This window comes from Phyllostomus hastatus, unplaced genomic scaffold, assembly GCF_019186645.2.
Source record: "Phyllostomus hastatus isolate PE091 unplaced genomic scaffold, TTU_PhHast_1.1 phas_scaffold_501, whole genome shotgun sequence".
NCBI lineage: Eukaryota > Metazoa > Chordata > Mammalia > Chiroptera > Phyllostomidae > Phyllostomus > Phyllostomus hastatus.
This window is the reverse complement of record NW_025334033.1, coordinates 11,001,748-11,013,027: the sequence shown is the minus strand read 5'-3', so window position 1 is coordinate 11,013,027 and position 11,280 is coordinate 11,001,748. Positions and strand designations below refer to the sequence as shown.

Genomic DNA, 11,280 nt, shown 5'->3' with positions numbered 1-11,280 from the left:
GCCCCAACCACCCCCTTGTATCTGTGATCTGAACTGAATGTGCGGGAAGGGAACGTCCATTCAGGCTGAGCAGAGAGTGACCAAGAACAGAATTAGATTCTCAGAAATCAATAGTAAAGATATTCGTCTCTGTCACTCCAGCTTAAGGCAGCCACAAAGACTAGTCTTAGAATGGAAACTACTGGGCTTGAGTGATAAAACTTTTAAAAAGGCACTCAGATAAGTACATTCAGATTTTCTGGTTCAGGGTTTTCATAACCATTTCGGTGCTAATGCATTTATTAACTTATAGGTAAAGAACCTAACATTTAAATCATTCTTATATTTCTGATGAAGTGGGGCAATATTAACTAAAAATTGAAGTTTTAGGTAATCCTAAGATTATATTGATTGATGCTATCCCTGACCATTACCCTTAAATTTTCAAAGATAACTGAACAAAGTTATAAAATACAAAACGTAAGGCCTGAGAGGAGAAGGGTCTTCTAGATTCAGCTATAGAGAAGTTCCTGTGAGAGCTCTGTATGCATTAAGTATCCCACAATTAAAGTCTGATGTAGCGTGAATTTGGTCTACTAGAGAAATATGAAAATCATTAAGTATATAGGAAATAGGCCCTAAAGGAAAGAATAAAAGAACTGGACTCCTTTTTGTACAAAGTTATGATTTTTTTTGTTTTCATTATTTTGTTGCTTTGACACTTCCTTAGTTTTAGTTCTTTTCCTTTATGATATTTGTTAAAAATCCAGAATGGCACTTTATGAAGGTAAATTAAAACTCTTTTAAGAATTCCAACCCCAAGGATACACTAGTTGCTCAAAAGAATGGCTGCTGTTGCTATTCATGCCTAAAGAGACTAGGGGAACACCGGGAGGGTAGATGTGATGCGTGACACACAACTGCACAAGGAAAAGGGCCCAAGTCACTACATCACTAGGGGTTTACCTTGTTTCCAATATATAATCTTCCAGACTGATGCAAAAATACAGTTAAGTGGTGATGGTTTTGCAAAAGGACTAACTGAAGAGACTCTTAAAGTTATATAAACTCTTATACGTTAAACTTTTTTTGATATATAAAAATTTTGTATTATCTGGGGACACATATAATATACAACAGAAACAATACAGGTATGTATCTAAAAAATCTGGTTCACTGTAGTAAACAAACCTAACAAATGAATTCAATTACAGAAAATAACTTGAGGGACATGGATTGACCTGAAATAATATTCAGAAGGATTTGATAAGAATAAGGGTATGATATAACATGCTCAAGTACTAAGAGGGGCCTTGGAGTCACCTTATTCACATTAAAGTCAAGTGTTCTGTTCTAAGTATACTTTTGATCAGATCAGATCTTTAGACCTACAAATCCAAAGGAAAGCAATGTTCGAGTTACAACCTGAATTTCTGGTAAAAAGAAACTTTGGAAGGGTACTCAGTTAACCACTAGCCACTTTGCATTTTATTAAGACTGTCAACATCTATTACAAAGAAACAACACACTTTATTGCAAATAGGGAGTAAGGCAGCTTCCCCAGGAATCTCTGGGAGGTGATTCAGGAGCACAAATTCATGCTATTATATTTGTATCTAGCACAGAAAAATATATCATACTCATATATTTTATAAATAATTGTCACTCTGGCTTCACCAACAATCTTTGGTAACAGCATCTCTTGATAAGTATAGACAGAAACTCTCTTTCAAACCAGAAAGCATTCTAGCCCCATTTAAAAAGCAGACATCTAAGCCTGGCTCTGACAGTAAGAAACAGAGAGAAGAGAGGACAAAAGAGCCTGGAAACTCATAATTCCAGTTCATTCTGGGTCAGTTCCTTGATTCTATTCATGCAATGATCAACGGCATTAATGAGTAAAGGGATCCAACTGTCTTCTGTCTGTGGGGTCACATGACTTGATCTGTAAATGGAATGGAACACAGAGAAGTGAAATTTATTACACTGTCAAGGGAAAACCCATCCTCAACAGGAAGCACACAGGAAACTCTATTGAGAAAGGCAAGTTTCTTTGCAGAAACCCAGCTGCTCTGCAACTGAAGTTGAAAGAAAGCTCCACCCCCATTCCTTGAAATGGGAACTGAGAATGGCTGGACAGGTTTATTCTCATAAATCTATTTGGGGAGAGATCCTCATACTCACTTTGTAATTTCAAGTGCCTTCTTTATGACAGAAGCAAGTTTTGCAGACTAGAAAAGAAACAGGAAAGTTTTATTTTTATGGTAAGGGCTCACCTGATTTTGGATTCTTTTCTATTTAGCAAAACCTCTTTTAAAATATATTTCATTGATTATGCTAGTACAGTTGTCCCAATTTGTCTCCCTTTGTTCCCCTCCAGCCAGTATCCCTTTTGCCACCAGCAATACCCCCCACTGTAGTTTATGCCCATGGGTGGTGCATGTAAGTTCTTTGGCTTCTCCATTTACTATACTACTCTTAACCGCCCCGTTTATTTTGTACCTACCAATTATGCTTCTTAATCCCTTCACTTTTTCCCCATTCTCCTCCTTCCCCTCCCAGCTGGTAACCTTCCAAATGTTCTCCATATCTATGATTCTGTTCCTCTTCTATTGTTTGCTAAGTTTGTTTTTTTAGATTCAGTTGTTGATCATTGTGAACTTGTTGCCATTTTAATGTTCATAGTTTTCATCTTCTTTTTAAAAAATAAGTCCCTTTAATATTTCATGTACTAATGGCTTCATGAAGATGAACTCCTTTAACTTTACCTTGTCTGGAAAGCACTTTATCTGCCCTTCCACTCTAAATGATAGCTTTGCTGGATAGAGTAATCTAGGCTATAGGTTCCTGCTTTTCATCATTTTGAATACTTCTTGCCAGTCCCTTCTTGCCTATAAAGTTTTTTTGTGGGGGCAGCTGATAGTCTCATGGGAAAGTCTTTGTAGGTAACTCTCTGCTTTCTTGTGCTGCTTTTAAGATTCTCTCTTTATCTTTAACCTTCAGCATTTTAATTATGATGTGTCTTGGTGTGGTCCTCTTTGAGTCCAATTTGTTTGGGACTCTGGGCTTCCTGGACTTCTATGTCTATTTCCTTTGCCAGATTACGGGAGTTTTCTTTCATTATTTTTTCAAATAAGTTTTCCATTTCTTGCTCTTTCTCTTCTCCTTAAGGCATCCCTATGGTTTGGATGTTGGTATGTTTGGAGATGTCCCAGAGCTTTCTTATACTGTCCTCATTGTTTTTTTAATTCTTGTTTCTTCTTTCTGTTCTGGTTGAATGCTTACTTCTTCCTTATGTTCCAAATCATTTATTTAAATCCCAGCTTCCTCCCCTTCACTGTTGGTTCCCTGTAGATTTTTCTTTATTTTACTTAATGTAACCTTAATTTCTTTCTTTATGTTGTTGCCGTACTCAATGAATTCTTTGAGCATCCTGATCACCAGTGTTTTGAACTCTGCATATGATGGGTTAGTTATTTCTGTTTCATTTAGTTCTTTTTCTGGGGTTTTGTTCTATTCTTTCATTTGGGCCATATTTCTTTGTCTTCTCGGTTTGGCAGCCTCCCTGTGTTTGCTTCTGTGTATTAGGTAGAGCTGCTTTGACTCCACCTTAGTAACATGGTGTGTTATAGAAAAGGCATCTTTAAATTGTGTGAAGTGGAGCCTTAGGTAATCACTAGGTGGGGCAACCCACTTCACCACTTGGTGGCTCTGTGTGGGGGGAAGATTTGGAGAGAGGACAGTACTACTACTGGCTTCTGGAGGTTTGCCCAGTATCTGCCCCATTTCCAGTCACTGCACCCACTCCGCATGTGTCACTAGTATCCTTCCAGTTGTTGCCCTGGTGCTGAATCCAGAGTGGGTGGATTTATATACATTCTAAGACCATGCAGGCCCTTTACACAGAGTCTCCTGAAAATCTGGCAGTTTCTTCCACTGCCCCAACCCCCACTGGTTTTTACAGGCAGCAATTATGGAGATTTATCTTTCTGGTACTAGAACCCTTGGCTGTGCAGTCAGGCCTGGGACTGGGATTGCTCGCTCCCAAGGTATCCTTCCTGATTTTCATCCACCACACGTGAATGAGGGACCGCCTATCCACTGCCACCTCTCCACCCTCACATCTCCTCGACTCTCCACTCGTCTCTATGTCTCCGCCACTCCTACCCATCTGGGTGAATGTGGCTTCTTTAAATCTTTGGTTGTTGGACTTCCATACAGAGGTGAAGCATGTCTACTTCTGCCTCCATCTTGACCAGAAGTCCAACAAAATCTTATTAATATTGTTGCTATAATACTTTTCAAAGGTTTTTAATTTAAAATATTTTTAATTTAGAAAAGAGGCAAAAGGAAGAATATAACCTGAATTTATCTGAACTTCTGATAGTTTAGAGTATATGGTAGAAACAACTAATGTTTCTCTTTTTAAAAATCTGTGTAGTCCTGACTGGTGTGGCTCAGTGGATTGAGTGCCAGCCTGCGAAGCAAAGGGTCTCCAGTTCAGTCCCTGACCAGGTCACATGCCTGGGTTGCAGGCCAGGTCCCTGTTTAGGGGTGTGTGAGAGGTAACCAATGGATGTGTTCACTTCAATGTTTCTCTCCCTCTTTCTTTCTCTCTCCCTTACCCTCTCTCTAAAGATGAATAAATAAACTCTTTTTTTAAAAATCTAAAAAAAAAATGTATGTACTCCTGACCAGTGTGGCTCAGTTGGTTGAGCATCATCCCACAAAGCAAAAGGTTGCTAGTTCAACTCCTGGTCAGGGCAGATACCTGGGTTGAGCTGCAGGTTTGATTCCTGGTCAGGGTGCATAAGAGAGGCATCTGATCAATGCTTCTTCCTCACATATGTGTTTCTCTCCTGCTTTCTTCCTCCCTTCCCCCTCACTTATATATGTATGTATGTATGTATGTGTATATATATACACACACACATTTATATATAAATCAATGTACATAATTTTAAAAACAACAATAACAAGAAAATATGAGGATGTATGTATGTCACCAATGTCTAATACATATTTTAAATTTTTGTTTGGGGTCACTGAGAAGGCATATTGCTAAAGATGTTTACTTCTTAGGAGGTCAATTTTTTAAAAGTGAATACAAATTTTAAAAGTTAATGCCCAAAAGGATACTAAACTCCTTCAAATTGTTTGTACATTATGAAGATACATTTGATGAATCTAATTTCCACTATCTAATTTATTAAAAATTATTAGGATTGATGCAATCTGATTGTAGATATAAGCCATTTGGCAATTTTACTTTTTTTTCCAATAACATTAGAGATAAGAACTTGAGTTTATAAAAATAACAGAACACTCTCTAGCACAGAACCCAGGACTTGAAAGAATACAATGAAATCCGATTTTATAAAGAGCTTGACTCTCCATGGTTAAATCATATAATGTGCTTATATTAGAATAGAGGTTTTCTCTGTAACATTTATTTTTGCCTGTAGTAGTAATTAGAAGCATGTGACTTCGGGATGAGAAGATCCAAAAGCACTGTAATAATGAAGACTTTCTTTTCAAAGCAGCATCTGCTAAGGTCTTTGGGTTTGTCTAAATGATTACCCAAGTGGTTATGGAAGAAAGTACTACCAGAGTTCATGGCTTTTATAATTCAGCAAATATTTATCAAGCACAAATATCATAAGAACTATGTAAGAACTATGATATTACTCTTGTACTTATAACCAAGTGCAACACATATATTTCCTACAGCTTTTTCCTACAGGAAATACTAGTGATTAGTAAAATTCCACAGAATTTTACACATTTAGAATTTACCGGAGAATTAGTAAAATTAGTAAAATACTAGTGATTAGTAAAATTTCCTACAGGAAATACTAGTGATTAGTAAAATTCTACCAGTTAGATCTACCAGTGTAGGTACTCACATTGATGCTCACAGTCCGATGGCACATAGGTGGATATATACTCAGAGCCAAATCATCCACACTAAGGACAGAAAGCAAAAATAACCATTAACACAAAAAGAAACAAAGCACATTTAGGTGGCTTCCAGTACACAACTAAGGATGCAACTAGTAAGAAAACGACTGTCACAGAAATGCCTATCAGTTCCTAAACTGGACAACCAATAAAGACTCAACAGATATTTACTAAACACATACATATATACCCTGTTTCACTAAGAGAAGACATGATTAATTCAGTTAGAAATGTGAGGATCTAGCCCTGACCAGGGGCTCCGTTGGTTGGAGCATCTTTCCATACACCAACAGGTCGCAGGTTCAATTCCTGGTCAGGGTACATACCTAGGTTGTGGGTTTGATCTCCTGTTGGGGTGCATACAGGAAGAAACGGATAGATGTGTCTCTCACATCGATGTTTCCCTCCCTCTCTCTCCCTTTCCCCTCTCTAAAAAGAAATAAAATCTTTTTTTTTTTAAAAAGCTACAAGAGACATTTTAGAGATAACTGGGGAAATGTGAATATTAGATAATATTAATTTGCTCAGTGTTAAATTTCTTAAATGTAGTAAGATTAAAAAGCATTTAGAGCTGAAATGTCATTGATGTCTACAACTTACTCTCAAATGGTTCAAGGAGAAAATGGCTCATTTATCTATAGAGAACTAAATCAATACAGAAAATAATATGAATAAATGAATCTCGATGAAGGATGTATGGGTGCATCACTGCAATACTTTTCAACTTTTATGTAGGTTTGAGGATTTTCAAATTAAGAAACTGGGGAAGAAACCTTGGGGTGACAGCATACGCTGAGATCAGAATGTTGCTGCTTGGATATTTCGAGTGAGGTTCATACTTACCTCGGGCTGATCTCATCAGAAATGTCTACAATGTCATCCAGCTGGGCCACCTGGTCCTTCTTTCCATTTTCTGCTACTGCGACCTGGATTTTCTTCAGGCAGGCTTTGGATGCTCTCACCAGGGCAAGGCATGGGCTTATGAGCTCTTGATCTTCCTCTGACCAGTAGGAGTCCTGATTGTTTGGACACCCCAAAACATCATCCTGTTCAGAGTTGTCCTCCACAATGTCATTCGAGAGGCCACAGTAAGGGTCACATTCTTCCACAGCCTAGGACATACCATGATTTATGTGAATGCCAAAAAAAGTAAAGACTATTGTACTTTCAGCATCATGACTGAGTTGTCCCAAAACCTCTGCCAGTTACTTCACTCATGGTGGCAAAGTTGGATCACTGCATATACCCTCTCACTGTCCTACTCCTGCAATGGGCCAGAGAGGAGTGGCACTAAATCACACACCAGCGTGGGGTAGAGGTGGGGGATGGAGGGCAGGAGTGAGGGTGGAACTTATTTGGCTAATGCTCAGGACATCTCTCCTTTTAACCATTTCTCATCTACTAGTCAGAGTTGCCTTCCACTGACCAGCAAAGATGGAAGTCTTACCCGCTCCATTTCCTCATGTGCATCCTTCACTAAATTCACATTCTTTGTCAGCATTAAAAGGGCTGCAGCTTTGTTGTCTGTAAGTAAAAAAATCAGAATCACTAGAATTAGAGAAACCCGACAATTCTCTGAAGTCTGCAAAGGGCAATCAACAGTGTTCCCATTTGAAGGGAATGCCAAAGATCATCAACAAGACCAGCAGTTTAATGTAAAACCCTCACACATCCTCTGGGTACTAACAGACAGGGGGCTAAAAAGCTTTCCGTCATTCACAGGAAGTAAAATGGTCACAAGTGTTTTTCTTCACGGTCCTCTTGCATGACCACAGCTTTTGGCCTAGCTGTCTCTACCTCATAACTGCTTCTGTGTGGCCCATAATACTGACCCTGGGACAGGACCAGGAGAACAAACCACATTTGTTGAACAAGAGACAGTCACAGCAAGAGGAGAGTTTGAATTTAGAAGTATGAGAACTAAAAAGACTGACAGAAAGTATTAATACCTACCTTTTGATGTTGGCGATAAACTATATATATTCTGCTAAAATCTTTGTATGTTAAACTACATACATGGTACAAAACTGGCAGCTGGTATGAAAGGTCTGGCTGCTTTGGCCAGCAGAGTCAATGGCCCACTTCCCCTCTTACCCACCTCTTGGTATCCGAGGCACCTGCTGGCACACAAGCCAGACATTGTTGCAGGAAATAAGGTCATTGTTCTCAGTGCTGAGGAACGGAATCAATAAGGATATATCAATAAGCTAGTTTTCTGTCTCCTAAAGAGCTCCTTCCTGCTCTTTATTATTCTCCATTATTCTCCATTATCAATAACTTTGCTGTTGAAATGAGTTTTTCCCCTCCCTGAAATAAGGAACCCCATTAGCTGATAACCCAACTGTGGCATCACTACCTCTGGGCCGGAGTGATGGAAAGCACTTCCACAAGCTGGGCCATGCCATCCACGATGTCCAAAGTGGTGCTCCGAACCAGCTTTCTCAGGGTGATTCCTGTAGCCAAATCCAAAGACTCAGCAGTCTGGTCTTCTTTCCAGAAGTCACCATTTGCTTTCCTGAGAGAGGATGCACTACAGAACTTAAGGTAATGTGCACCCACATGCTCTAACTGGAGTGCCCACACAAAACTCTGGTCTGACTTATATTCCCATGTCGTTTTCTTGCCCTTCCTACCATTCCTGAGTGCTGCTCTCCATAAGAGACCTAGAACAAAACCTTTCGATGACATAATGTATTCATTCATTAAGGGCAGTGGTCCCTTGATACTTGTGCATAAAAACACTTGAAGTTTAAGCCATCTTTGAATAACCCGAAGATCCATGAGACATGTATTTATTTATAATTTTGGCATGGTTTTAATCAAGGCATGGATCTACAGGCAAAACAGGAGACCATTTAATGTAGAAGGGAATTCAGAAACAGGGAGTGATATAATACGGGTGGAGTCTGGGGATAGCCTGGGCCCGGGTATGGGGCTGAGACCTAGTCAGCGTCTACGGTGGTATAGTGGGTTAGAGAGTGAGGAGTCAGTGAGAATTAAAAACTCTAGAGCCAGACAAGGCAGGGGAGATGGCCACACAGCATCAATTTCTAAAGGCTTATTTTCAGAGGTTGCTTACATTATAAAGTTATCTTTGCATTTTATGAGAAAATTATAATACATGCTCAAACTGAGGAAAAGTTAAAGACATAATCTATCATATTAGCAAAGATCTGCCCCATAAACTGAATGTTCCTGTGTGCACAGCAGCTTACCCTGATCCTTGGGGAGTGAGTAGTATACTGCAATAACAGCCTTGATAGCAGCATGGACTTGTTCACAGACCCTCTGGGTTTCCTGTGAGGAGGTGGACCAATTTCGGAATGAAAAAAGGAAATGGATTAGATCAAGGTGGCCCACCTTCCACTGTGGAAGACAGCAGACATCTATACAGCATCACAAACACTTTCTGAAGCCCAATTATGAGTTGGACCTTGTGCTATTCTCATCACATACCAGAGAGGAGTTAGCTGGACACCAGGTACTGGGCTGATAATTCAATAAGACATTAAGAAACAGCTGGAAAAACATATTCTCGATTTCTGCCATGAAATATTCACCCTATCTTAGGCAGGAAGTTGGCAAACTATAGCCCGTGGGGAAAATCAGGTACACTGCCAGGTTTTTAAAATAGTGTTACTGGGACCCAGCCACGCCCTTTTGTTTACATCTCATCTACAGTTGTATGTGCACTGCAAGAGCAGAGATGGCCTGCAAAGCCAAAGTATTTACTCTCTGATCCTTTACAGAAAATGTTTGCCAATCCTCTTAGAGTATTACCCAGGTGGCAGTCTCTGTTTCTCTAGCAGGACTGCAGTACTCCTACAGGTAATAATGGACTCTACAATGCTCAGTGTTGACTATTTTCCTTCTAAGCATTCACTGGCTTTCTCTTATTTTCCTTGTCCTCACTTTGCTGCTAAATTCTAAGCCAGTGCTATATAAAATGTACCCTACAGAATATCTACTTTACAGAGATATAAACTTTGTAGTACACTTAGCTTTTATATTTTTTGAATTGTGTAGTGTATACATTATATTATGATTAAACATAAAAATTCAATATAAAAGGGATATGATGTAATATAACAAAAAAAGGTGTAGCTGACATCAGATCCTAATTTAAATTCTAATTCCACTGCTTATTTACCTTATTCATCTGTCAGATGGGGTGATATATATGAAAACAAATAGCCAAGTGCTTTAAAAGAATTATCAGAAGGGAAATAAGCACAATGAACTTTAAATCGAACCAATACTTAGAAGACCAGCCTATTCCATGCTAAGTACTGCACTTGGCAATGTGGTCTTTCCAACAATCCTGTGAGATGAGAACAGCAGTCTTATTTGACAGATAAGAATAATAATAAATCCCCTGGCTTGAGTGTAAAAGGTGGAAAGAAAATGAGAGGATTCCTAAGGAATAATGAGGCAGCACAAGGATTCCAGGAAATTAAAGCGCACCTGTGGGGATGGCAGTGGCAGTGGCAGTCGAGAGAAGACTTCGGTCAGAATCGTGGCTTCCCGTGACACTTTCACAGCTGCATCATCTGTGGGGGGCGGGAGGTGACAGGGGAGGAAGCAGGAGCCAACGTTAGAGCCAAAAGGATAAGGCTGAAGCTGCCCCACAGACTTGAAAGATAGTGCCTTACCTCCCTACTCTTACCAACTAACACATCTCAAAAACATCTCCAAAAATCAATGTTTTTATTTCAACCTCTGAGATGCCAAGGGTGGGTATGGTGAGGTACCCCCTCTGAGAGGATGTGGAGGGTGAAGGCGAGAGGGAAAGGGATCGGGTCACTGGAAGAAGAGAGGTGGGAGTACCCAACAGGAGAGGTACTCACTGAGTCTTATCCAAAATGTCTCTGGATTGAACTCCTTGGTGGTCTCCTGGGCTTCACCGACTGCGTGCGTGTAGCGAGTGCACCAGACGGTGGCAGAAGGAAAAGCAGAGGTAAGCGGGGCCACCTTCGGCCCCCCACCTCCCATGCCCGGGTCCCGTCCCCACCCCACTAGATCTTGGCCTCCTCCGGACCCAAAGTCCGCCCCAGGGGTTGCCCGTCCCAACAGCGTCATCTCACCCCGCACTCGGGGCAAGAGCAACCGCAGCTCCCCTGCCAAGTGCCGGAGCTGCTCCAAAGGCGGAGCCAGGGTGGGGCCTGCAGAGGCAGCTGCGCTCGCCATCTCTCAGTTGATGGTCTGAGGGCCGCAGACCAAAGCCGCCACAGCAACTGCCAGTGCCGCAATGCAGTAGCAACTCCACTTCCGGGTGTCACAGGCCCGGGTTCCTTTCCGGCAACAACCCGCCCCACCCAGCCCCAGAAGCCTGGACACGCC

The 11,280-nt window shown here is 40.6% G+C and overlaps 1 protein-coding gene across 1 annotated transcript; it reads right to left on the bottom strand.

The window, feature by feature from the left end:
* Positions 1-1,444: 1,444 nt before the first annotated feature.
* Positions 1,445-11,235, bottom strand: CCNDBP1 (cyclin D1 binding protein 1). Its single transcript, XM_045822755.1, has 11 exons — positions 11,025-11,235; positions 10,788-10,847; positions 10,405-10,490; positions 9,156-9,237; positions 8,297-8,393; positions 8,039-8,112; positions 7,388-7,464; positions 6,784-7,052; positions 5,886-5,946; positions 2,164-2,210; positions 1,445-1,924 (listed from the first exon to the last, which is right to left on the bottom strand). Exons 1-11 carry the CDS (start codon positions 11,125-11,127, stop codon positions 1,810-1,812), a joined length of 1,071 nt encoding a protein of 356 aa, XP_045678711.1. The 5' UTR covers positions 11,128-11,235; the 3' UTR covers positions 1,445-1,809.
* Positions 11,236-11,280: the final 45 nt, after the last annotated feature.

Excerpts from the sequence above, each read along its gene's own strand:
- CCNDBP1 (XM_045822755.1), bottom strand. The coding sequence starts at position 11,127 with ATGGCGAGCGCAGCTGCCTCTGCAGGCCCCACCCTGGCTCCGCCTTTG. Across the intron at positions 8,394-9,155 it reads CTCACTCCCCAAGGATCAGG|GAATCACCCTGAGAAAGCTG; the intron begins GTAAGCTGCTGT and ends ATTTGGCTACAG. Across the intron at positions 7,053-7,387 it reads CACATGAGGAAATGGAGCGG|GCTGTGGAAGAATGTGACCC; the intron begins GTAAGACTTCCA and ends GGTATGTCCTAG.